The sequence below is a fragment of the Aulostomus chinensis genome, chromosome 7 (genome assembly GCF_037954235.1).
Source record: "Aulostomus chinensis isolate RoL2024-O1b breed Wild chromosome 7, RoL_Achi_v1.0, whole genome shotgun sequence".
NCBI classification, from domain to species: domain Eukaryota; kingdom Metazoa; phylum Chordata; class Actinopteri; order Syngnathiformes; family Aulostomidae; genus Aulostomus; species Aulostomus chinensis.
This window is the reverse complement of record NC_141326.1, coordinates 14,247,755-14,275,333: the sequence shown is the minus strand read 5'-3', so window position 1 is coordinate 14,275,333 and position 27,579 is coordinate 14,247,755. Positions and strand designations below refer to the sequence as shown.

The 27,579-nt window shown below is 43.2% G+C and overlaps 2 protein-coding genes across 7 annotated transcripts in view; both read left to right on the top strand.

Moving 5' to 3' along the window:
- zc3h18 (zinc finger CCCH-type containing 18) overlaps nucleotides 1–19,449 on the top strand; it is a 29,064-nt gene extending 9,615 nt beyond the window's left edge. For 5 of the 6 annotated variants that reach the window (XM_086208607.1, XM_086208604.1, XM_086208606.1 and 2 more), the window contains exons 9-19: nucleotides 187–458; nucleotides 3,338–3,520; nucleotides 4,305–4,430; nucleotides 5,517–5,609; nucleotides 7,036–7,302; nucleotides 11,566–11,682; nucleotides 13,032–13,240; nucleotides 14,295–14,509; nucleotides 14,961–15,060; nucleotides 15,500–15,596; nucleotides 18,248–19,449. In XM_086208607.1, the coding sequence (XP_086064733.1) occupies nucleotides 187–458; nucleotides 3,338–3,520; nucleotides 4,305–4,430; nucleotides 5,517–5,609; nucleotides 7,036–7,302; nucleotides 11,566–11,682; nucleotides 13,032–13,240; nucleotides 14,295–14,509; nucleotides 14,961–15,060; nucleotides 15,500–15,596; nucleotides 18,248–18,452 (1,884 nt within the window). In that variant the 3' untranslated portion in view covers nucleotides 18,453–19,449. The remainder of the gene's footprint in view (nucleotides 1–186; nucleotides 459–3,337; nucleotides 3,521–4,304; nucleotides 4,431–5,516; nucleotides 5,610–7,035; nucleotides 7,303–11,565; nucleotides 11,683–13,031; nucleotides 13,241–14,294; nucleotides 14,510–14,960; nucleotides 15,061–15,499; nucleotides 15,597–18,247) is intronic. The other variant, XM_086208609.1, reaches the window with a different exon arrangement.
- Nucleotides 19,450–24,352: 4,903 nt separating this feature from the next.
- On the top strand, nucleotides 24,353–27,488 carry il17c (interleukin 17c). Its single transcript, XM_086207754.1, has 3 exons — nucleotides 24,353–24,441; nucleotides 24,536–24,768; nucleotides 27,239–27,488. The coding sequence occupies exons 1-3, from the start codon at nucleotides 24,427–24,429 to the stop codon at nucleotides 27,486–27,488; spliced, it is 498 nt and encodes a 165-aa protein (XP_086063880.1). The 5' UTR covers nucleotides 24,353–24,426.
- The last annotated feature ends 91 nt before the right edge of the window (nucleotides 27,489–27,579 follow it).

Here is a 27,579-nt window from a genome sequence, read left to right as displayed (position 1 = left end):
AATCAAGACACTAACATGGATGAGAAATATGTAAATTGTAATGGTCAACATTGGTGTGACGTTTTACTATTCATGTGAACCTCATTGTTAGTTTCAAATTAACTGAATTCAGGCTGTTTTTCCTTTGAATCTAGTGTAAGTTTTGCAATGAGTAAGTAACTTAAGGTTATTGATCCGTGTGAGCAGGAGCATGAACGGGACCGCGACCCCCGAGAGCGGCACCGGGACAGAGAGCGGGAGAGAGATCATCGCGAGAGAGAGCGGCGGCAGCGGGAGCGGGAGAGAGAGAGAGAGCGGGAGCGTGAAAAGGAGAGAATGAGACGAAAAGAGGAGTGGGAGAGGGATAGAATGAAGCGAGATGAGAAGGAGAGGCCAAGGGTGCGCCCCCCTCGAGATGCCAGGATGAAGAAAGAAGAGGACAAACACAAGCCACACTCACCCCTGACCCTGCCACCCAAGTAAGCACATTTTTTTAAACTGGCTTTTTATTCCTTGCTTGATTTTGATGCTACATCCTGATAAACTAGGAATCAGCTTAACAGAAAAATACATTAGTATATACCATATCTGTGTCCTCTGTTAGTGACGCAGGCGGCACTCGACTTCAATCAGAGGGCTCTTGACTGACAGAGCAACAGGCTGTGTTCTGTTGGTTGTTGGTTCCACCTCCTTGGGGCCCCTTTCACACAGCACAAAACAGCAGAGCTTTTAATGTTTGGCGGTATCACCACGGTCTGCAGGATATACTCTGCCACAGAAGAAAATCTTCAACTACGGGAAACCGTAGTTTCCGTTTGGAATTAGATTGGCAGGTCTTTGTCCGTCTATGACATAGCCGGTGGCTTCAGTTTTCCCTTTGTTTTACCTCAAGCATAGTTTCTGGTTTTGAAATAATAAAGCTTTTCAAGTCTGTCTGTCATCAGCCTGTGACATACCAGCAGTGATGTCGATATGTCTAATTATATGTATAGTTATTTAACAACGGAAGCCAAACGTCAGTTCCTGTTTAAGGCCCCCCAGCTGATGTCCTAGTTAATAATTGAAAAGTAGATGACGCAGTTTGAAGAGGAACTGACCTTCCACTTCATTTGGATCTGAAAAAAACAGTTGGGCAATCATGAGAAGATGCAAGCTTCTTCTGTTTTCAGCAGACTTGGCGGGCAATCATAACATCTCTGTTTACATTATGATCTGCGTTTCCACTGCACAATCTTCCGTGCATTGTGATCCATTACTCTTGTTGCTCTAAATATCCCGTTCTATGCTGCTGTCAAGAATGAAAGTCACTTTTAGCGCAGGTACTTTGAAATCTCATCAGTCATTCAGTGACTCCGTCAACAGAAGTCCTCTCTTTCCTGGCAGGGTTTCATCCTGAAACATCTGTAGGATGTTTGGACACGTACCAATCACATCTCACATTTGATCGTAGAAATGGTAAAAAAGATGATTGAAAGGAGAATATTAAATTAGTAATGGACTTGAAACAGCATAGTTTTGACTGATGTACTGAAAGAGTTAGTGTTGTGTCCTTGTTTGGTTGTCATTTGAAGAGAATTTCAATACTTGAAGGCCAACTTCAGCGATCTAAAGTGACAGCTGATAAATACACAGCAATTTCATCGAATCGTTTATGTTTTAACGTTCACTTCTTTTATTCTATTTTCCTTAACAGATCAAATGTAAATAAGAATTAAAATGAAATGCTAGACTGCAAATTGTGACTGATGATGGACTTTATTTCACTCTTTATTGCAAATGAATGCAACACTTTTATGTCCAGATCACTTTAAATTTTGCTTCCCAGAATTCAGTGAGGTCGCTTGTTTGTTTTTGAATATCTGCACTGTGTTATTTTCCAAAGAGGTGCAGAGAAAGTTTAGGTTAAACCTGTACTGAGCCTCCTCCCACCTGCCAGTTGTATCTTCATTACCTTTTGTTGTTTGTGTGCTTTGTTGGTTTTTCCGCCCCTTCCTTTTATGTGCTCTCCGCAAAGAAAGTGTTCTATAAATACTTTTTTACGAGCTAAGAATAGCTCCCGTACAGGCTTGAAATAGCTCATGTGTTGTATTTCTATTTTTAGTTCTGTGAGTTATCTACCTACGTCACTTGTTAGCATCATATCTGTAAAATTTCTCATTGACTAGGGGATAAGGGCGTTGCACGTACTTGCACAATGGAGGAAATAATTCCAGAAAGTTGAGCATGGGCTCATATTAATGTTTGTTTTGCGTTCTACCTCGCTGCTGAGGATTTGAAGCATGAACGTGTTTACTGTTTGTCCTTTGTCCAAATACATTTTCTCACGTCACACTTAACCAAAGTATAATCCATTGATTTTCGAAAGTGACTTATTAACCATTCATTCCTTCATTCATTCGAAGCTTGAACACAAGGCATTGATTTTTTTTTTTCCCAGTCAGTGGGAATATCCACACACACCTTTGTTAATTTCCTTTAACAAATATTTGGATTTAGGCTTGAAGCTAAGGTGGGGTTTTAAGTGATCTTATATTTGACAGGTATATTATCGTATGGATACTTCCAGTATGTAAATTGTATAATATACTGTGTTCACTTGCTGCTGTAGTCTGAGGGAAATTTTAAAATCAAATGAAAGAATGCAACTGAAAAAGTACATGCGCATCTTTCATGCTGAATTTTTGCTTTTCCAATTGGGAGACCTCTCAACCCGACCAGTTAGGTTCTTTTGTTATTGGTGGTAATCTTATTGTTTTACAAATAATGAAAAAGGCTGACAGCTTTGAGAATACATGGTTTGGAATGTAATAGAGTAGAGTTCAAAGAGACTGATGATAAGAACGGGCGATGATGTAAGCTTTACGGCACAAAGACAAATGTTCCCACAACACTGTCATGCATAGACACATGACATGCTTAGGCCCAGGCAAGGAGGAAAAGCAATTACCAGGTGTTAAATGATATATGATTGACTGTGTCGCTGTCAACAAACTACATGGTGTGTGTATTTGAGCAGTGTTGACTATAAAGAAATTATTTTGTAATATTTTAGGATGTTTTTCTTTCGAAAAAATAATTATCAGGTTTATTGATGAATCATTTTAGCCCCCTGTTGATGGGGGGGGGGGGTTGATTGTAAAAATGTTTTATATTTAATTGCTCCTCCATCAAGAGAAAAGTTTCTACTTACTCCACTGTGGTGTTGGTTTTGCCAATACCAACGTGTAGTTGAAGGTTCACGTCACTCAGTCTAAAAATATAAGCTAAATGAGAAGCCTGGAGAATGAATAGCAGTTCATGAGATCTTGGCTTTCCGTTGATTCTAAGCAGCCATTCTTTTTCTTTCAAAATATCTCAGCAGGCCAATGGAGCCTCCCTCAAAAAAAGAAGTTCTTCCTCTCATGAGGCGGCCAGATGAGTGGAAGGACCCATGGCGCCGGTCTAAATCCCCAAGGAGGCGGCCTGGTCTAGGCTCTCCACTGCGAGGCCGCCGGCGTCATCGTCCCTCAGGTTCCTCCGTCTCTCTGTCCAACTCCTCCAGGTAGGAATTTCCCCTCTGATTCAGGACATGGACATGTATCTTAACCTTGATAAGCTGCTCTTGGATCTGCTACTAAACCCGATGGGATGCCTTTTGATTTGGCAAACCTAAAGGTTCACACAGGTCAGGGGTATGTTACCCTCAATATATGATCAGCACCGTGTACACCATTGCCTTTCAAACTTCTGAGCTACAGGATGGTATGATTAGTGGTGCTATCAATCAGTTTAAAAAAAACAATTGAATTAATTACATGCATGTCATTGTTGAAACTCTCTTCATTTTGGCTGTGACAACCATTGAAAATATTTCACTTACAAACGATTTTGGTAACTGTGTCAACAAATGAAAGGATACATTTAAGAGGTCGAAATAAATCTTTCATTTTCCAGCACACTCGATGCAGCCATTCAGAGACTACATTGGCTCAAGGGGCAAGTGCATGATAAATTTCATCCACGTTATATGTCTTACTAAGGCAACCTAAAAATTAGCCTTATACCCTCAAATATTCTAAATCTCCTCTGTTATTTCAGAAGACAAAAAACTCCACAAGAGTCACAAGTAAAATGATTAAAACATAATGTACAATTTTTGGTGGTTAAATCTATTGAAATGTCTCCAGTTGGAATGCTGCTGTAAAGCTTACTCTGAAGCTTCCTGAGTAGATCGGCAAAATATAGATGTGTCCTGGGGATAGGGAAAAAAAGAAATTATTTATATGACAGTTTAGAACTGATGAATAATTTTAGGAACACTGGCTGTGTTTCTTTTTGTTTTGCAGGTCTTCGTCTCGGTCCTCATCTTACACAGGTTCTGGGTCCTCTCGTTCCCGCAGCCGGTCCTCTTCATTCAGCTCCTACTCCAGCCACTCGTCCCATCGCAGCTCATTCAGTGGCAGTCGCTCTAGGTGTGTGAAGATTTATTTTTGTCTCCATACGACAAGCCGTTGAATTTGAATCAACACAGTCATACCTCGACTCTTGATAAAAACCTGTGGACATGTTCAGTAATACTTTAACATTTCATTTCTGCTTTCATCCTGCAAGCTGCAGTCCGTTAGCTCTTTTTAGCTTTGGCAGGCTGGTTGTGACTTGCAGGCCACCTTTTGTTTCAGGTTCTACTGGCCGGATATTAGATTAGCTTAAAGACTGGAAGGAGGTGTAACCTTTTTTTGGTCTGAGGTTTTAATCTGCAATGGGAACAGATTTGATTGACAGGTTTAACAAGATGAAATGAGCCTGAGGTAGACACAGGTGTTTATCACATCCAGCTCAGTTCATGGCAACACAAATCTTAGATGAACGTGGGAATTTGCGCCTGTTTCTGGCACTTCCCCAACAGCTTAGCAGTGGCAAAAGGGTATGATTTGTCCTCCCCCTTTTGATTGATCTGTACTAAATCTGGTAAACAGCTTAGATTCCTGGAAACTGCTGCAAAAATAGTTCAAATTTTTAATTAATTAAACAAGCAATGTGCACTTTTGCAATTATGCAACAACTTGAGCAGACCAGACCCACATTTCCTCTGGCTTATAATGCAGTTTTAAGCAGGCTCAGTGATTTGTTCCTGTTTCTGGTCTGTAAAGGACCTTTTTGAAGGAAGCTAAGAAGTAGTAGCAGACACCTAACCATTGTTAGTCACACTGTCAGTATAACACTAGCCTTCAGTATGTTATGCTTAGTGATGATGATAACAATCTCAAGAAATGTGTGGTGAGTATTTCGTTCCTCCATTCTTTGAAATATGGGTTGTAGATAGCAGAGCAAACTGCCAAAACTTTCATGTACTTGTCATGAAACCCAAAGATCAGTTGTGCTTCCGTGTTTACTCAGACGCTTGGACTGTTAAGATGTGTGGACAGCCTCAAATAGCTTCAAACACACAAAAATATGTTGGGGGGAGGGGTATATGTTGAGCTTTTTCTTCATGATGACATAATAGCGCCAGAAGAAAGTGTTTTCTATGAGATTTTAAGTTAAGCTGCTTCTTTTAGGTCTCGATCGTTTTCCACGTCACCCTCACCGAGTCCAGCGGCGCCAAGAAATGCTAAGAATAAACCAGACCTTCCTCCGGTGCTAGCAAAAGGGTAAATTGAGGAGCATATTCATTTTGATCTGCATCCATCGATTTTTCTTGTTGGATCTCCTAATTGGTAGTAGAGAGGGTGTGGTCCACTGTTTGCAACAGTCATAAGTAGGGCCCGACCGATTAATTGGCCAATTATAGCCATTAGAGCATAATTGGTAATCGGCCAAAAGTTGGCGAGCTGTTGGCCGATTGACGCTGATTTTAGCACGTAATTTTTAGCAGTAAAATGCTGTTAATACGGTGTTTTTCTTAGAAATGATGTCCTTGTGTATCCAGTAGAGGGGGTTCCCTCTCCTCTCTTGTCGCGCTCCACAGCAGCCCCACAAAGTGAGAGTGAAGTAGTGTACGGTACTGAAAAGCTAACAGCGCATGCATAGTAAAACTGAGCAGTTTGCCTCAATGGTAAGTTTACAATAACTAGTTTGTGAAATAAAAAATAACTTAAGTTTCCTAGGACGGGCCTCGTTGTGTCTGACATGTTTCACTGATATTATCAGTCGAGTGTGACACGATTTGTTAGCAACCTAAAGACAGTTAGGATAGCCTAGCTTAAATATTAGCTACCCTGCTAAACTATTGAACCAAGTCAGTCATGGCACCATGACTGATGTAATTATAATGTTATAGTTCTTCAAAGTAATATTATGTCACGCTCCACAGCTCACTCAGGCAGCTGCATGCTACCAAACTAGATAAGACTGGAGCAAATTTGGATTATGTTTTGTCGCCGTGCAAAAACCAGTGTGGGCTGCATTTATTTTCAGCAGCGACGGACCGTGTTTTTTAACTTCTGGCATTGAGCAGGAAAAAGCATTTTTGGTCAAAGATCTAATTTCCTGGGGGAAAGAAAATGTGAATTCGTGTTCATAGGACATCTGAGAAGCACGTTTCAAGTCATGTTTTACCAGAGACTTTTATGACGCTGTTCATCCACCTGCCTCTTACCTACAGATATACACTTACTGACCTCTTAATTAGACACTGAGCAGTGAAATGCACACCAATAACAGCCCTACTATGAATTCTACATCAATAAATGAATTAGTTTGTAAATGTCGACACTGTCAGTGAGACTTCTTTATGTTTACTGAGATGATGATGGGTGTTGCCCTTCAGTTTATATCATTGTAGCGAGTGTTTGGAACTATATTTAAGCCATAAAATGCAGGTGTTTTGTCTTTTTTTAATATGAAAAATTTAAAGATTAATCGGCCAATATATCAGTTATCAGAATTTTTTATTCCCAAATATCAAAATCGTCATCGGCCCCAAAAAATCCATATCGGTCGGGCCCTTATCATAGTACAAATCATACAAGCTATAGAAGTCACTCTTAAGTCTATAGTTGAGTAGCTCAAGTTGTTCAGTACCTCCAAGCTGATTGCAATGAGTAATAAACAAAGAATATCTTGTCCCTCCCAAAGCATGCCACTGAAACTGGGTGCCATGCCCCCTCCACGTAGGGACAAACCTCCCATTAAGAAAGCTCCAAGTCCACCTCCTTCCAGTGGACCACAGGGTAGACCTCTTAAACCCCTGCTGGAGGGAGGGAAGCCTCCCACTAATCCTCGGGAAGCTGGAGGCCCGGTCGGTGATGCACCTGGAAGACCCCTACCGCCACGGGAACCTGGAAAGCCTCCCATACAAAGGGAAGGAAGGCGGAAAGATCGGCAACAGCATCCTCCTCGCAGGTAGGTGTCTACCCTATCAAACCATACAGCGCAAAAGGAATACTATTCATGACTGGAAATTGGAAAAGGAAGTTTATGTAATTTCTCTTTTGCTTCAAACCCAGTGTTTGACCTGTGTGACCTGTTTCTTAGACACCTATTAGGATGATGTCAGCAAGTCATAAAACCAGATGCAGTTTCAGTTGGCAAATTAGTCCACGAAGGAATTCAAAACAAAAAAGCTTCCTCTCACAGAATGGTTTTGGATTGTAAATGTATTTATGTCTGTAATCCATCCATCTTCTGCCGCTTATCCTTTGGGGGGGGGGGGGGCTGGAGCTATCTCATTAGCCTTCAGGTGAGAGGCGGGGTTCACCCTGGACAGGTCACCAGTCCATCACAGGACCAACACATAGAGACAGACAACCATTCACACTCACAGTCACACCTACAGTCAATTTAGAGTATCAATCAGCCTCGTCCCCTCTTGATGTCTTTGGACTGTGGGAGGAAGCTGGAGTACCAGAGAGAACCCACACAGGAACAGGGAGAACATGCAGATTCACACAGAGAGATCCTGTGTTGGAACAGGGGCTCGAACCTGGAACCGTCTTGCTGTGAGGCAACAGTGCTGACCACTGCTAAATATGCTTTAAAACCCGAGTAATCGCTATCATTTCATATATTCAGTTACCGTCATTTTACCATCAGCCTCACTTTGCTTGCACCAGCTGGCAGTGGCAGCAGTTCTAAATTCTTCAAATTTTACTGTCTGCATTTATTCCATTGGTGAATTGAACTATTTAAATTTACAGAATGTACGTATCAGTTCAGCCAAGTAACTTAAGTTCTTAATCTGCTGGAATGTTTTTGAGTTAACCTGGTGGCAAGTATACTGCTGAACAGAGAAGAGCTGCAGCACCTGGAATGGGATTTTGCAATTTAAAAATCACAAAACTGAATCATAATTTTGATCATAAGCAGATGGCAGGATTTATAGACGTTCACCTTCTTAAATTCCCTGAATAACAACCAGGAAGAGGGACCTCCAGTTTCTCTGGTCCTCCACCAAAAAAAAAACCCTCTTTGTTTTTACTTTAATTGAGCGTCAGGCTTAGAATGTGCAAATTGGATTTTAAACATAGCAAAAATACTATAATATCAGTGTTGTGCACCCCTAAAATCCCACTGGATTAAATTTGAACGTGTACAGTTTCACCCAATTCTTTGTAAAACAAATAAGAAGAGGAAGACTCATCTTCCAGCGCCAGGTTGAGTCTTCTGTGGTCAGGATATACTTCTACAGCACAAAACCTTGAGTAAACAGCCTGCTGGTTCTGTAGAGCTTTACTTTGATCAGAGGTTACAGTTACAGTAACATGTGTTACAAATAAATGGATTTTAGCTATCACTGTTATCCAGTTGTCCTGTTATTTCATTCTTTTGTCTTGAGTTTTGAGCTCTAGTGTTGGTTTCAGGTGTGTCTGTGTGGGTAGGAAAATGTCAGTGTGCCTGTTTGCCAGATGTACATTTACGTGCAGGAACTATGTCGGGTGTGTCTATCATATCTGTGTTTTCAAGGAAGACCATCAAAATTTAGGTGGGAGGATGGATGAAGCAGAATCTGTGGGTGGTAAAAGAAGTGGTATGAGAAACTTCCCATTTCTGTGTGGGTGAGTTTTGGTTGATTGGGTTAACTATTGAAAATATCTCGAAAAACCTGTTATTCTTTCACGCAGTGTCAGTATAGTTCAGTCACACTTGCCATGGCAGATGAATGGAATAAATGTCCGTCGATGCTTGAAGGGACAGCGATGAGTACGTTACCATCCCTAAAGAGCCCTTGACCACAACACATCAGCAAACATAGCACCCAAATGCTTTTTTCTTCTTTAAAAATATTTGTTGATTGATATTTATGTGTGTGGGGGGGGGGGGGTATCTTCAAAAGCTGCTAGGTTTTTTTTTTTTGTTTTTTGTTTTTGTTTTTTAGAATTATTTATTTTCATGTGTTAAGAAGTTTGCCAGTGTAGCCTTAGCTAGCATTCCAATAAAGCCATCAGCTATGCTGAACTTGGCTTGCTTTGTCACCAGAGCTTCAGCCGTTACTAGAGCTGGGTATCACTACTGACCTCACGATACGATACGATACGATACGATACGATACGATACGATACGATACGATACGATACACTAGGTCCCAAGTCGATACAATATACGATACAATATACGATATGATATTTTAGTTACAATACCAATTTTGCTTGGTAATGGAAGAGATTCTCAAAGGACTAATGCTGTAAATTCAATTGTAAAAGTAACCCTCGAACCTGGTGCATAATTAAATATTAATATTTACATTGAGAACTGACCATTAAACAATAGTTATACAACATCATGCACTTTTTATTGAAATATATGACCGACTGTCATTCAAAACAAAAGGGCAACTTAGACTTCCACAAACTGTCAGCAGCTCAGCAAAATGACTCGCGTTTGTAAAACGTGGGACATGAGGGACCAGCTACTGTCAGTGTAATGAGAGGCGATGATCAAGTAGGAATCCGTAGCTCTGCTTGTCCAGCTGTTGCAAGTGATGGCAACTCTCTCTGCCGATTTCATTGCAGTTGCGACGTTGTTTTTAACATCTCTGTACATCTTTGAGATTGTGACTTGACTCAGTTGTTTCTGTGTCGGTAGCACATAGCGTGGTTCCAGTGTCTGGATGAGGTGTCTGAAGCCTACATTTTCTACCACACAGGATGGTCTGAGATCCTTGCAGATAAAAATTGCCAGAGCCAAAGTGATGTTCTCTGCACGTGGAGGCGTGGATGGAAACTTCATCCCAAATGCTTTCTCCAGCGAGGGTTGTTGCAGTGACTTGTAGTTTCCTGGTTGCTGAGTGTACTCTGGGTGATACCTCGTCAAATGGCTCCAGTGATTAGTTGTATTTCCGTTGTACTTAACTTCTACTTTGCACATTTTGCACACAGTATTATTTTTGTCAAGTTGGGCGGAGTTTTCTTGCTTCTTAAAGCCGAAGTGCTGCCAGACATCGGCTCTTAAATTTGCCGGAGATTAAAGTTGCGCTTCCGTCATCTTATTGTTCTCTGATCGGAGGCACATGGCCTGGATCTCGTGAGATCTGATCATCTGACTGCAATAACGTTGCATTAAGCACTAAATCATGCGAGACTAAAGGGGCAAACAAAAACAAAAAATAAACGGTTAAAATCAAATGCATTTTAGAAGATTGATACTGGGATTTATGTATCGATAATCTTTCCTACAAATGTATATCGATAAATTATCGGTACATAGACATTTTTAACCCACTTCTAGTCGTTACAGTACGGCCGCATGAATTTAGATTATAATTTCATGAAGGTTCTTTTACCTCTTTAATGATCATGTAGATGACAGGTCATTTTATTATTGAACATTGCCGGAATTATTGAGCATTATTCTTGGTGATCAGTCAGATCTTTGCCAACCACAATAAAACAGTCATTTTTCTGACATTGTTCTGCTTCAAGTGGATAACTGGTTTTACCTCTCAGACCTGGCGTGACGAGCCAAGTGCCCACTGCGCCATTTAAAAGCTGTTTAAAGTCCTTCACAGATGGCGGACGCGCTGAAAAGACATGTTCAAATAAATGGACTGAATCGTCATAGGACTGTAAATGAAAATGTTAAATGAATAAAAGCGCGATTATCTACAAAGTCATTAGTCTCTCACACACACCCTGATATTACTGAGTAATTAAAAATAACAGCTCGCAAAAAGGAAAATCACAGACAGCACAGCTAGCAATTGAGCTTAACTGAATTCCAACATTGATATGACATCTAGTTTGACGCGAATTGTAGGCTAACATTCAACATAGCTTAGAATGATGCGGAAACATGAGTTTTCAAAACTGAGATTGGAGACACTTTGGGTCCAGCAGTTAAACATTTGAAATCGGAAAAAAAACAAAAACATTTGCATGTTCATTGATGCTGCAGTGTTGAGAGTGAATTTGTGGTGGTGGGTCGTGCCATGCTTGGCCTCCCTTTATGATCCAGCATTTCTTTTTCCTGCAAACTGAAGCATAGTAGCACGTTACAGTCATGTCTTCAAACTCTGTCAAAGCCACTATGCAACCTGAGTATTCCTCATTTAGATCTGCACAGCTTGTCTACGTCTTGTAAAGGTTGTTATTGCGCCTGCCCGTCACACACTGCTGAAAAAATGCACTCGTACCTGCTGTGTTCTCAGTTGTCTCAATGTGTCTTCATCAGGCGATCTGTGAGTGGGAGTGTCAGCGGAAGTGGTAGCAGTTATACTGGTTCGAGCTCTCGATCCAGATCCTCATCTAACTCTATGTCACGTTCACGCTCCGGATCCAGAAAATCCAGGTACCTCCACCCTGACAAAAACCTGCAAACGCCATCATTCTTAACAGATCTGCAGTCAGATTGTTCTCTTAAAGGGATCTTATTCACCAAGATGTCACTCATGCATTCCAGCGGCCGTTAAGCATAGATTTTCAAAGTCGTTACATTTTTAGCTAAATGAGTCCTCAGAGTGTCAGCAACAGCCATCATCATACAAACAGGTCCTTGCAGTGTAGGATGAGTTCCTAATACTCATCTGAAAAGGAAGTGCTCAGGACCAGAGGGGTCATTTTTGAAATCAAATCCTTCAGTCTTTGCTATATATATTATGAACTCAGGACAAGGGGATGATTATAATTTTAGGGCGCTCTCACACTTCTCCTTTAGTCCGTCTGAATCGAAGTCTGGTCTGTTTATTCCCTTGGTCTGGTTTGTTAGGGCACTTGTGAATACAGCAATCAAACTTGGATGCTGGTCAAAACCAAAAGTTTGCAACCGGGCCGGCACCACCTTTTCACAAGGAGGTCCTGGTCCGGTTGCAAACAAATGACCCAAATGCAAGAAGTACCGTGCATTCCTGGATCAAACCGGCCAGCGTAGCCTGCTGATGACGCGCTTTGTAAACACTTGTGACTGCTTCTCAACTAGCTGTTAGCTGTCCAACATGAAGGAGTTACTGGCAGCTGCTGCTTCATTTTCAATAACATAAGCTGTCCTGGAAGGAGACGGGCTGTCCTTTACCCCCTCACAAAGCCCACATGATCTCTGACCAGTGAACAAAGGACAGCGCTCAAGTGGAAGTAGAATGCACATGCCACCAACTAAGCAGACCGTTTCCATCCAAATTTCCAGCGTGTGCGAGGGCTCAGCAGTGACTTACATTTTTCTGGTTCCTGATTAGTCAAACTCCTAGTGAACCTGTGATATTCTAGCTTTTTTCTGTCCAGGTCTGTGTTTGTGTCTCTGACTCGGAGAAAGGACACGTCCTGCAGACTGTGGGGGATTTGTTGATGTGATTTGATGTGGGGGAACATTTTCTTGACGGCAAAGCTGAGTTTTGTGGTTTCATTTGTTCTACAGTTTAGCTTCCCCAAGCAACACTGCGCCAGCTTTGTTCTCCCAGAATTTACTACCAGGAAGTTATTTTGAAATTTAAAACTTGATTGTTCAGCTGCTATTGGAAAATCAACAAGCAGTATTGGCAGACTTGAATCAATTCTGATCCGTCGTTGCATCATTGTAAATTTAGAACATCCACGTCACAATGCTCCTGTTGCGTGTGTGTGTTTATTTTAAACCATCATAATGAACAGTAAGGATATTAGGCCAGTGTTTATACAGCTCCCAGCTAACCTCTGTACTCGTTTCAGGTCTCTGAGTGTAAGCAGCGTGTCATCGGTGTCGTCAGCGTCGTCAAGCAGTAGCTCGGTGCGTAGCGCTGACTCTGACGACATGTACGCTGACCTGGCCAGCCCAGTGTCCTCAGCCAGCTCCCGCTCACACACACCAGGGCACCCCCGCAAAGAGCGTGCAGGGCCTGCGCGGGACCGACCTCCACACGGCCGGGAAAAGAACAGAGGTCAGTACAGAGCAGGGCAGTAAAATAGAACATGCAGCACTGACAGAAGCACATGTATCAGCATCAGGAGCTCTGGGATTTAGGCGTTTAACCAAAGGTCTCAGTCGTGATTGAGAACCAAAAATTGACTGGCACTTTATCATTGATGCATCGCCATTTTCATCCCAAGTGGTTGGTCAGTTAAATAAATAAGAAAGTAGCGTATTGAATGAAATTAATTAGTATAATTTGAGTTTCCAGAGCAACGGCACTGTGTATGTACACTGACATCTCATTCCAAACGAATCTGAAATGTCAGTAAAATAATATTCCTGTCAGTAAAAGTCTAGGTGGATTTGAGAAAAATGAGGACAAAAGACAACAGTGTCAGTTCTTCCCTGTTCCGTTGTGGCTGGTTGAGAGACACGTGCTCCCTTTCTACATATGGAAATTCAGTTCCACTAGAGAATGCCCCCACGAGGCCATAGAAAGGCCTGCTGATCCCCCCCCCCCCCCCCCCCCCAAGATATCAAACATCATTTAGCTCACTTGGAGCCTGTTGGCTTGTTTGCGCTAGCTCGCAGTCCACAGTCAGCCTGCAGTCTCTGTCTTTTTCCATATATTTGAGGCGGATCAACTGATCATAAGAAATGGAGAGGAGGAGATCACTGATGATCTCCAGGAGATGAATGGACCTGCATCTGTATCCAGAGACGTACGGATTCCAGGCGTACATATGTGGAAGCGAGATGTATTTGTACACAAATCTTCAAGAGGTTTTGATCAAGCTGGTTTATAAAAATGTTAATATTTGTTGAACAGGAAGGTGAATAAGTTACTCTCCCGGTGTTTTTATTGTCACAGCTTGTATTTGTATTAGGAGCTGTCGTTGACTGGGGTAAAACTCCACCTCAGATAAACAGTTATTGAGTCTCCTGCATCAATAAGTGTCCCCATTGATCCTAATACACACATACAAACCACAGAGAAGAACAGGCTGTCAGAGGCACAAATGTAGAAATGCGGAGTCGCGCCTGGTTGGTCAGCACCCACGGTTGCCTTCTCCTCGCCACAGAGAGGCCAGCTAAGAAGGATGAGCCCTTCAGGGAGGACCGCAGGAAAATGGACCCGTCCGGTCCACCACCAAGAGGAGGCAACCCCATTCCCAGATCAGGGCCTGGTAGCAGGGGTGGCCACCCTGTACACCCCCCTCCCGGCACCATGGGTCCCCCAGGAGGCTATGGAGGCTCAGGTTCCCATAAAGACATCAAACTCACTCTCCTCAATAAGGTTAGTTTTGTTTCTTTAATTTGTCAGGGAAACGGACGACACGGTGGTCTGGGTTTTTTGCACTCAGGTTGCGACAGACTCATTGCCACCTTTTTATTTGCTGTGAAGATCTGACATTACTCCTCACCACAAGCTACCGTGTCTGTCACAGAATGATTACCAGAGTTGGACTCACTCGTCAGAATGTAACGATGGGAGGCCATTATTGGAGCTCATAAAAAAAGAAAAAAACACACCGCCTGCTGCTAGCGTATGACACTCTGAGGTGTCCCAGATACGCAAATGAGACCCTGAAGTGAAACCTGTGTGCTCTAATGATAATAGCACAAGATGAACTGTGACTAAAAAGTCTTTGTCTTACTCATGTCTCTCATTGGGGTAACATCCCTCGTGGCCATTTTTCTTTTACTAAATGATCCATTTCTGTCTTCATTTGCATCTCCTCCCCCAGCAGCAGGGAGATAAGGGCAACAGAAAGAGGTACCTGCCCTCAGACAAAGACCGGCCGGGTTCCCCGCTTAGCAAGAGAATGGCCATGTCTCCAGACAGAGGTGAGCAACGCCCTGCCAACCACCCACTCACTGCCACATCTGCCCCTGTTTTGTTTGTTTGTTTTTCACTGAATTTTAATGACATTTTAATTTGATTCTTCTCAGGTCCTCATGGTAGCATCGGTTCACCCAGGCAACATCACTCAAACTTCACATTCTATTGTCACATTCACTTTAGTCAAGAGTATTTATTTGACGCCTCAAAACACCAAGATTCAAGATTCTTTAATACTCGACTGTGGAAAATGAATGTATTTATCAATGTTTGGTCAGCAGTGAGGAGCATCTTCAGCTGACAAGACCAGCACTCTCATGGACTTCAAGTCTGTCTGAGTTTAGAGACTCAACAGCTGCCTGAGCAGCCCCTCAGAGTCAGCAGCTCCATATCCACACCACTCTGTCCTCATGTCCACTCTAACCCCCACATTGGTGTTTGCAGGTCGGGATAAAAGGATACCTGGCCGACCCCCGCTTTCCCCTCGAATGGATCGACCCAGAGGTCAAGGGCCCCGGCCCATGCCCCCACAGGGAGAAAGGTGAAGAAATGTCACTAAAAGCAACACTTGACTCCCAACTTCTGTGTGTGCGGGGGGGGGGGGGGGGGGGGTGAGCAAGCCAGCAATAGAGAAAGCCAGCAATAGAGAAAGCCAGCAATAGAGAAAGCCAGCAATAGAGAAAGCGCGTGTTTGTGTGACAGCGATCATTTCTGTTGGTTTAGCACAGCAGAACTGTCCGCATAAATGGGAAATGAACCTCCAGCTGGTCGGCGAGGCGGCCGTGTAGCCGGCAGCTATAAACGCTCCGGGGCCATGAACGTAGGGATCTCTTTGTTGTGTTGCAGACTGTTGCCGTTGCAATTCAGTGGTACTGGAACCGACTACCAAAGTTCAGATACTGTGCCATCCCTGGTGTCTTGCATGCAGCATAGAACAGATAACACAAAAAGAAAAACCTACATAAAACAGGAACTGTGGATATTTTGTTTTCTGTCGCCAGCAGTGTGGATGTTTCCTTGCGCTGAACACAGGAGGGTTTTCAGAGAACCGAAATAACATGACAAGCGTTTGACTCAAATGAGGAACGTGCCACACAGGTGGAGGAACACAGACATTCATCACAATCCCTGCATGACACAAGCTGATGCTCCGCAAATGGAAAAAAGAAATAAACAAAGAATTAACTGGTCAGATTGGAATGGCTTGAGCCGTTGGTCAGCACGCTACTTGTGATATCAGTCACAAACATCACGCAGGCATTCTTCTGGCAGCCACGTCCTTCTTTTTTCAAAAATGTAACGAAACTGCTCTTTTATTTTAGTAACGTCACTAAGACACACAGAGGGACTCAAATCGCTTCCTATTCCTACCTAAGACCAAACATCTTTTTTTCCCACCTCATTTCTGCTTGGTTGCACTGTCCTACTTCCTTCGACAAACATTTCTTCGATTGTTACTCAACCACATGCAGAATATATTTGATATGAATAAAAAAGAGAGAGAGAGATGTATCCGATCATGCTAGGCTACCTGACACTGGGTAGGCGACTGTTTTTTTACAGGGTTCCTGCAACAAGTGGTCTTAAAACTCCAGACCCTGGTTGAAACCTCTTTAGAACTTGAGGTCTTATGTAGAGGTCGACCGATATGGGTTTTTCTAAAGCCGATGCCGATACCGATATTTTGAAGTCAGAGTCAGCCGATGGCCGATATGAGCTGCCGATTTTTTTGGGCCGATTTTTAGGGCCGATATGCTATCGTATTGTCCTTAATTGGCATGCTAAAATATCATACTAATAAGAGGACGCACAACACTTGTGTGTGTGTGTGTGTGTGTGAGTGAGGGAGGGAGAGAGACCCTCGCTGTTACACAGTGACATTACTCTGAAATACGACACGAAATAAAAACTAAAGTAAAGCGTTTTCATGCTTTCTTTCTAATTAAACAAATGAACGCGTTGAAGTCAAGTTTTGGTCGAGAAAATAAGGGAAATTTTCCGATGCCGACCGGGGGGGGGGACGCGCGGCGCACAGCCCGCTACTTCTTATAATGCGCGTTGTTTGGGGGGGGGCTTTATTCATTATAATGAGGGGGCGGGCAGCGACCGAGGCAATGTTTCTGTTCATTACACGGACCGCGGACTAGATACTCCGCCCTGGCTACTGCTGGTGGTAATTCTCGCGAGGCTAGTGACGGAATTCAGTTTGGAGAGGCACTAGAATGTTTTTATTTTTAATAATACGGGAGATTTACGGGAAAATACTAATACGGGAGGAGGGCGGGAAAGAGGGGTGAAATACGGTAGTTTCCCGGCCAAAACGGGAGACTTGACAGCTATGCTAGCAACGTTTCATTTTGAGCAGAAAATGCTATTTGTTTTTACTTTCGCTAAATGAAGCAACAGATTACAACTTATAATGAGAGCAAATATATGACTTTTGGACATTGGAATATAAGAATTGAAGCCTTACCTGTTGGCCCTCTGGTTCTGAATGAACAGCGCTGCGCCGGGTCGTAAATAGCTGCCCGCAGATGTGCCTGACTGAAAATCGGCGCAACCAAATTAAATAATCAGCCGATGCCGATTTACTAAAAAATAGCAAAAATCGGCCGATTTAATCGGCCGGCCGATCGATCGGTCGACCACTAGTCTTATGTCGACATCCAACGTCTTTACACTCTTCTACACGGTGGCGAATGGACGACTCAGACGCCTGCATTCCATAAAAATGATCTCGTTTGCCTTCCATCTCCATCGGGGCATAAATGAGTGGTGTCGGTCAAGTCAGTCAAGCTAGCTAGTTCTATTAGCCGTTACCAAAGGAAAGGATTCTGTCAGACACTGATGTTTTTGTTTGTTTGTGTGCATGTTTTAAATTTTTTTTATTGATTTTTTTTTTGTTGAACTTTTTTCCCTCTTTGTGCCAAGTTGTTCAAAAATCATGATAAATGATCCTGTTGTTTTAAAGTGCTCTCACACAGATCTGGCCATGTGAAACCGTTCGGTTTGCTGATGGCGAGAGAGAATTCTCTCACTCTTGCTTCCACATATGACGAAGCAGCAGCGTCGTCTCGTTGTTGTGTTTACAATCAGGATTTCCTCTTTTTGCTCTTAATCAGGCCATATTATCCATTCATGTGAAACATTATGAGTAAACCTGTCCCCCCTACTTCTGCTCACCTTTTGTAGAAAACGTCCCCTGTCACCACCCCCCAAGTCATCTGGGAAAGGCCCCACGGCACCACCAGGCAAGCCCACTGCCCCCGGCTCTGCTTCGGCCGGCGGCTCCAACAAACCCAGCAACACACTGTCCCGCCGCGAGGAGCTGCTGAAACAACTGAAGGCGGTAGAGGATGCTATCGCCCGCAAGAGGGCAAAGATCCCCGCCAAATAAACAGAAGCCCACTCCTCACCTGTTTGCCTGCCTGTCAGTCTGCCCGCCTGTACGGCCTCCCGCGCCGAGGCAACAGTGAGGAGCGCGGGTTGGAGTGATTCCCAGCGAATCCCGCTTTCTTCACCTGCCTCCAACAGACGTGTAAAAATGTATGGTTCTTGTATAAAGGCTAATGTGTAAGTGAGCAAAAAGTGGCCTCCACGGAAACATCTTCTGCTTGTTACCTTCAGAGAGGTTCATTTCAGAGCGTCTTTCACTCCCATACGCCCAACCTCTGCTCCCGGTACAAGTCTCTAAATGTCTAGAGCGCAGTTGGCCCTGTGTTTGAGGAGCAGGAGGGAACGACGACGTGCTGGGAGGGAGCGAGGGACGTCTCAGGAGTCTACTGTGGAGCTGCAGTAGAGGAAGGGAAGGGCAGTAAGCTGCTTGATCACTTGCTGCTCTCTCTGGTCTCAGTGAAAAGGAAGAATCTTCCCCTTGATGTGTAACTGACACACATTTGTACACACTGAATCTACTGCTACTGTCTTTCTCTGCCCCCTTTTAATATCTTCTCAGAGGTTTTTCTTTCATTTCCCATGTGAGTGCTGAGCCTGCAGGGCCCCAGCATCTGCATTCGGCCCCTGAGAGTCAGGAGAAACACCACCACTCTGTTCGCTGCAGGGCCACCTTTAATTTAATGTTGTCTGCATTCAGCGTTAGGGCAGCATTCACCGTCGACCCTTGTACAAAAACAGCAACTCATCAGGTTCCCTCAAGTGAATTATTCTAGAAACCAGTGATGTGAAGTCTTGCTTCTTTTTTTTCTTTCTTTTTTTTTTTAAGAAAAAAATCTACAGCATTTTATTTTCTTTGTAGCTCTTCTCAAGTGATAAACCAATGTTTTATTTGTGTCACATTTGTAGTTGGAGGAAAGAGGTGGAACGGGGACATTCAGAGACAAGATAAGTCTTGCTTTTGTGACAAAAGCCTTCTAAATAAACTATTTTGATAAAGAGCACAGTCACCTGGTTGGTTCTCTTGAGATCTCTCCATCCTGCGCACCTGCAGCATCTCCTGACGACCCCCCCCCCCCCCTTCCTCACCACTCCTCATCGAGTTCACACACATTAACGCAAACAATCACGTCTGGGAGAAACCAAACCCTGCACTGGTATTTTAGTTGAAAAGTAACCATTGACATGATGTGGTGTTGGCAAGGGTGACGTTTGGGTTTAGCCAGTGAGGTAGAGTCTCAATGACCTAATGGACTTTTAGGAATTCCCTTGAACTGTTTATAGAGGGAAGTTCCCTCATCAACATCAACACACACTGTGAGGGTGGATCCACATTTATTGTTTTGATTTGGTGGGAGAGTTGCTGGGTGTCGATACGCTCTACTTTCAAAGTGAAAGTGATACTTCACACAAAAAGTGTAGTTTGTCTTTCAAATCCTTAGGAAACAGGTGACTGGAGTGGTGGCGGTGTGTCGATAGCATGAAGCTAATTCCCTACGTACAACCCCAGCAGCAAAACCTGACCTTTGCACTGAAGGGAATTTAATATGTGAGTCACAGAGACGCTCATGTAGATTGAAATCTCATTTCCACGGGAAGAGAAGTGGCAGAGGTGAAGAGCTGCTTCCTCGAACACTTCCCCTGTTCAATACAACCCAGTCTCCAAGGGTTCCGAAACTCCCAACTTCTTTCTCTGAAAACACATGGTGGTTTTTGTTGTTTTGTATATCTTTTTGCATCAAAGATAAAGGAGAACGAGTTAATTCCGTTCCACCTAAAGTTCATCTCAAGGTTAACACTGACACATGCAAAAGCCGTGTCTGATGTACTGGACGGTGATGTGTGAATAGTTTATACAAGCGGTTCTCTTTATAATACTAAAATATAGGCAAAGTTTGAAGTGCTTAAGGCAAAGTTTGAAGTGCTGACTTAGAGTTTGCACACAGCACCTGCAAGCGGTTCAAGACAAAGACGGGGGGGTGGGGCCTTCTAAAAATAAACCTGGAAGAAAGTGCTAAATCTTAACGAGATGACGTCCTCCCACAGGTGTATTGTTGATGCGCTGATGTCACTCGGTGAGTCTGCATGTCTCCAGCTCTCCTTAGATGTCGGCATGTAACGTGAAGCTGACAAACAAAGCAAAGGAGAGAACCAGAAAGAGAAAACTTTCTAACAGGAGGACAGAGCAGGACACACATCGACAGTGGAATTCAATCTTTCACGCTGTGTGAAAGTGAAGTAAAGTCAAATGTCATGTTTTAAAAATTGTGATAAAACATTCTGGAGCCGTTACGGGACTGGACTTTACTGTTAGTTGCTCCCTCTTAGTTTGGGGTTGAGTTCCTCCACAGTGTGTCGCTGTCACAGCGACCTCGACCTTTGACCACCCACATTTTTTCAGGTCATCCTTGAGTCCGAGTGGATGTTTTTTCCGCGGGGCGTCCCAGGTATATCCCGCTCATGCGAGATGAACTTTGACCTCCAAAATCGCTTGATGACGCTTGAAGAAACTTTTAATGGCGTTCCTGAGATGGGATGAAAGACAACAGAAATCATTGAAATTAGAATTATCGAACACGTACTTCCACCGCGACGAACAGATCGGCACATCTGTCAGAGCCGGACACTTAACGGTTCTACAATTCTACAATTTCATTTAGCAGACGCTTTTGTCCAAAGCGACGTACAACACAAGTAAGAATTTAGACTTAATTAAGGAAAAGCCCATAGGAAGCACAAAAGTGCTTCAGTTGTGATTTGGTCACAGGTACTGCCATCTAGTGGAAGAAGAAGTGTCGCCCCCCCCCCTTTTTTTTTTTTTGGACAAACATACAACATCACACAACACAGTTACTGCTACATAATCACTAAGTGCTGGGTCTTGGACCCTCTGACTTATTCTTCCCCACAGGACAAAGAGGAGCAGAGTCAGGTTCAGTGCCTCAGTGCTCTCTGAACAATTGAGTCTTCAATTGTCTCTTAACAGGAAGGTGTATTCTCTCCGTTCATGTTTGTGTAAATGTAACCGTGTAGCTGATGATGAGCACGACGATGATGATGAAAGATCTGCTGTGTTGATCCACTCGTAGCCATGACGCACCTGTTCTCGTAGGGCACAACTAGAAATACCACATAGCAGTTGTGTAACTCCAAGACATTTACGCAAGTGACAGTGAACGCAACCTTCAATTGACATTTTTCCATTGATCTACAGGTCCTGGTTGGTGTTTTTTCCGAAATTTAACGGAATTCCCTTGAAGGCGTTCCTGACTTAAAATGTAAACCGGAGAGCAGGACAGAGACAAAGACAGATAATGGAGGAGGACAGATATGCAGAAGGAAAGAGTGGGACAGAGATAAAGAGAAGAGACTGATGGACAGATGGGAACGTGAGCAGGTGGAGCTGAGGGGGGCAGCTTGAGCCTCTTCAGGTCTGAAGCCTCCTCCAGCAGCACCTGGGATCTGGGGCTGGAGGCTGAAGGCTCCGGAGAAGAAGACGAGTTATTAACACATATGAGTATGATTTATGTATGACACATACGGGAGGACAGAGAGGAAAGAGAGGAGGAGAGAGAAGCCCAGTGCATCATGGGAGATCCCTCAGCAGTCTAAGCTTATAGCAGCATATCTGAGGGCCAGCCTAAGCCAGACCTAACTGTAAGCTTGATGAAAAAGGAAGGTCTTAAGTCTGCTCTTCAAGGTCGAGAGGGTGTCTGCATCCCAGACTGAAACTGGGAGACGGTTCCACAGGAGGGGAGCCTGATAGCTGAAGGCTCTGGCTCCCATTCTACTTTTAGAAACTCTAGGAACCTCCAGTAACCCTGCATCCTGGGAGCCAAGGGTTCTAGCTGGATAACAGAGGACTATGAGCTCTGTCAGGTATGAAGGAGCCTGACTGTTGAGGACTTTGTATCTTAGAAGGAGAATTTTGAATTCTATTCTAAATTTGACAGGGAGGCAATGCAGAGAAACCAGTACAGGAGAGACATGGTCTCTTCTACCAGTTCTGGTCAACACGTGGGCAGCAGCGCTCTGGACCAGCTGGAGAGTCTTTAGGGACCTTCTGGTGCAGCCTGACAGGAGGGAGTAGCAGTATTCCAGCCTGGAAGGGACAAAGGCATGGACTAGTTTTTCTGCATCCTTTTGAGACAGGATGTGTCTGAAGAAAGCAGTCCTAGAAATTTGCTTAATGTGGAAGTTAAAGGACAGATCCTGATCAAAAAGAACTCCCAGGTTCCTTACAGTTGTGCTGGGGGCCAGGGTGGTGCCATCCAGGGTGCCTATCTCATTACATAATGTGTTCCTACGGTGTGTTTTGGGCCCAGGACAATAACTTGAGTTTTATCAGTTTAGTAAAAGAAAATTGTGGGTCATTGCAGGCATGGCTGTGACTGAAGTCACAAAGCTCTTTAGAAACTGCTTTAAAAAAAAAATTCTTTTCTCATTTTTGTTCCTCAGAAGACAAAGGTAATAATAGCTGTCACTCTAACTCCCTGTTACTGGGTCAGTCACCTAAACACACGTGTGGAAATTCACCAAGACAAATAAGCTTGACAGGTAAATTCTGTATTTGGAGCTCAGCCCAGCAGCAGGCAGAATTACATCAGCAGGGAGCAGTTGGTTGGATGTTGGCACGGAAACTCCAATCTGATTAAACTGTCCGAAGAGAAATTTAGCAGAGTTTCTCTGACACTTTCTGTTTCTCAAGTATTCTGAAATTCTCAAGCATTCTGAATTGAAGAAAAAAAAGAAAAAAAAACAACGAAAAAAATAATTTTCTTAAAGTCAAAAGATTCCGTTTTGGTTACTCAGTAATCTGGAAGAAAAGAGATGATAGAAAAAAAATGAAGTAAAGTTTATATTGGTTTCTGAGTTGTTTTTAATTTCTATGTGATCTGAACGTACACAAGTTAAAAAAAAAAGTATGAGTCTCATGAAACAAATGCATTGATTTTATTTTGCTTTCCTTTATTTAGTTTTTTTCTTCTGGGATATGCAATATATGAACAAATAACTTAATTTCAAAAATAAAAACACAAGCTTCCAATGACTGAAGCAATGGTGGGTATAGAGGGTCACCTGCACACACACACACACACACACACACACACACACACACACACACACACACACACACACACACACACACACACGATCCCTGTTTACCAAGATCACTTTTACCGAATGTACAAAATGTTTTCAGGCTCTGATGATGAAATTAACACCATGTGGACCCTTGTGTGCACTTACAGATGTAGAATCTACATCACAAGCTCAGGCGCGGCGTGGTCCTGAGACGCCAGCTCAGGTGTTTTTGTGTTTTCCAAAGCCCTGGATCCCAAGACATTCCACCTGTGTACCTCCTCAGTATAACAAACGCAAAGTATTGGAAGACACTCGCGGGTTTTCAACCGTTTTAGCAGTTTTTTTTATTGAATACGTGATCTAATCTAAGCCTCAGGAGCATCTCATGCTGCACCAGATCCACCAACTTGACTCCTCACTGAGGTGGACTCACCTGCACCGTCTGTGCTGACACTTTTTTAATTGAAACCTCACCAAGCTCAGGCAAGGAACCCTACACTCTGACTATGAATCTCTCTCACTCCAAAGATTCATTCACAAACTAGATGGACACGTATAGTGATCATACACATCACTGCCTCCAGATTTACTCATGACAGGCAGGAGCAAGAGATCAAGGCAGACCAGAGAGAGACAATGTGTGTGTGTGTGTGTGTGTGTGTGTGTGTGTGTGTGTGTGTGTGTGTGTGTGAGAGAGAGAGAGTGAGAGAGAGAGAGAGAGAGAGAGAGAGAGAGCGCGCGCTGCTTCAACTATGAGAAGAGGAAGTTAAAGAACTAAATAGCGTTTCTATTTCCTCATGCGGTTTTTTCCCAGGTAACCACTATAAGTAGTGGAGTGGCCGGCGTGATGCAAGCAAACAGAAGCAATCAACCGGAGGAGAAACAGAGACAGGATGGCCATGATGCAGGTGAGTGACGACACGGACGGACAGACGGAGGACCCGCTGCTGTCCTCCTCCTCCTCCATCCCGCAGCGGCTCAAGCCTGTCCGTCTCTCTGCAGATTTTCGTCTTCTCCAGCCTCCTTATCGGAGCCATGGAGGCGTGCAACTTTAACAGGTGCTACGGTGAGCAGGAATTGAAGGAGGCAGCGGAGAGGAAGCTGAGGAGCCACTACCCGCAGCCTCTAGATCCTCCAAGCATGTTAGCACCGGACTCACCCGCCTCCTGCCCGCTGGAGCTGTACCAGCAGCGGCTTGAGCTCAGCGACCGCTCGCTGTCTCCCTGGAGATACGTGTAAGTGCCCTGCCTTCCTCTTGATAGAAAATGTTCATTCATGAACAGTTCTCCATGACACCTCCATCGGAGCACAGCATCTGAACGCACACCAGGCAGCTTCCAATGTTCCACTCAGCCTGATGATGAAAGTCACTTTTCTCACGTGCTACCAGCAATAGAACATGATAACATTAGCGCGTCATTAGAACATTAGTGTGTTATTAGAACATAGAGCTTCATTAGAACATTAGAGCTTTATTACAACATTAAAGTATCATTAGAACATTAGAGCTTTATTAGACCATTAGTGCGTTATTAGACCATTAGTGCGTTATTAGAACATTAGAGCGTCATTAGAACATTAGAGCTTTATTACAACATTAGAGCATCATTAGACCATTAGTGCGTTATTAGAACATTAGAGCATCATTAGAACATTAGAGCGTTATTACAACATTAAAGTATCATTAGAACATTAGAGCTTTATTAGACCATTAGTGCGTTATTAGAACATTAGAGCGTCATTAGAACATTAGAGCTTTATTACAACATTAGAGCATCATTAGAACATTAGTGCGTTATTAGAACATTAGAGCATCATTAGAACATTAGAGCGTTATTACAACATTAAAGTATCATTAGAACATTAGAGCTTTATTAGACCATTAGTGCGTTATTAGAACATTAGAGCGTTATTAGACCATTAGAGCGTTATTAGACCATTAGAGCGTTATTACAACATTAGAGCGTTATTAGAACATTAGAGCATCATTAGAACATTAGAGCACCATTAGAACATTAGAATGTCACTAGAACATTAGAGCTTTATTACCACATTAGAGCACCATTAGAACATTAGTGCGTTATTAGACCATTAGAGCGTTATTACAACATTAGAGCGTTATTAGACCATTAGAGCGTTATTAGACAATTAGTGCGTTATTAGAACATTAGTGTGTTATTAGAACATTAGAGCTTTATTAGACCATTAGTGCGTTATTAGAACATTAGAGCGTTATTAGAACATTAGAGCATCATTAGAACATTAGAATGTCACTAGAACATTAGAGCTTTATTACCACATTAGAGCACCATTAGAACATTAGTGCGTTATTAGAACATTAGTGCGTTATTAGAACATTAGAGCATCATTAGAACATTAGAGCATCATTAGAACATTAGTGCGTTATTAGACCATTAGTGCGTTATTAGAACATAGAGCTTCATTAGAACATTAGAGCATCATTAGAACATTAGAGCATCATTAGAACATTAGAGTATCATTAGAACATTAGTGCGTTATTAGAACATTAGAGCATCATTAGAACATTAGAGCATCATTAGAACATTAGAGCATCATTAGAACATTAGTGCGTTATTAGAACATTAGAGCATCATTAGAACATTAGTGCGTTATTAGAACATTAGAGTATCATTAGAACATTAGGGTATCATTAGAACATTAGAGCATCATTAGAACATTAGTGCGTTATTAGAACATTAGAGTATCATTAGAACATTAGAGCATCATTAGAACATTAGAGCATCATTAGAACATTAGAGCATCATTAGAACATTAGAGTATCATTAGAACATTAGAGCATCATTAGAACATTAGAGTATCATTAGAACATTAGTGCGTTTTTGCATCATCAAAATATTTTGCAAATCCCACAAGTCAGACTGCAGAAAAACAACCTTAAGTAAAAGGATCTTTTCTCCTCTGGATTCCGTCTGTGTCTTGTAGTCATTTACAAATGCACCCTATGTGCTCCATGTTTGTCATCATGTGATCACTGCTGTTATGTCTGGCCTACCTAATTGGGATATTAAAGGTGAAGAGAAAAGCTTTTGGCGCTGTTGATGACACGCTAACGTGTGCAACACCTGAACGGGCAAGGGAACTTCCCCCCTCCATCAGCTCAGGTGTTGCCTCACGCCAGCCTCGAATGACATGAATTGGATGGCGCCCTGATTGATACGGATTTTTCCTGTTGATATGGTGCCAAAAGGAGTGGCGTGGCTCAGTGGCAGAGTGGACGTCTGGCAACCGAAGGATTGCTGGTTCGATCCTAACTTCCCCCAGTGACCATGTCCAAGTATCCTTGAGCAAGACACTGAGCCCCATTTGCTCATGACGGCCCTGAGACAGACTGGCGACCCGTCCAGGGTGAACCCGCCTCTTGCCTGGTGTCAGCCAGGATAGGCTCCACTATACACCTGCACTATCTACCTCTTATGTGACTGCCCTGCCGTCACTGTAAGAACTTTGATTTCTGTGTTGATAGCATTTTTTACTCTCTTTCCTTCATCAAGTGCTTTTAGTCTGCTAATATTTCTTCTTGCCAGCTGTACATGATAAGCAGGTTTTGGGTAACACTGAACATGCAGTGATGTGTCAGGAAAATTTGGATCTTTTGATAAAATTTCCAGATGAAATGATCATTTTGATCTCAGTGACTCACTCTGACGACTTGTTCCTTTGCAGACGTGTGACCAAGAAGGACCACTACCCCTCCAGCTACGTGGAGGCTCAGTGCCTGTGCTCCGGATGCATCGTGATCAAGAACAAGATGCCCCCGCAGCTGAGCCAAGACTACAACTCAGTCCCCATAACACAGAGCAGGATTTTTCTCAAGAGGGAGCTCTGCAACGATGGAAATAAATACAAATTAACCCCCGTGTCTGTGGACGTGGTAGTGGGCTGCACCTGTGCCAGATCCAAGAGCCGCTCCTAGAACCCCTCAGACCTGATGCCGCTGTGACACACTACAGGTCACGTTGTGCTTGTTTTAAAATACATCAAGTTCTCTTCTGTGGTGCATACTT

What these genes read in the sequence shown, in the direction of transcription:
- il17c (XM_086207754.1), top strand. An exon ending in CTGTCTCCCTGGAGATACGT is followed by an intron (nt 24,769 to 27,238) that starts GTAAGTGCCCTG and finishes GTTCCTTTGCAG; the next exon opens with ACGTGTGACCAAGAAGGACC.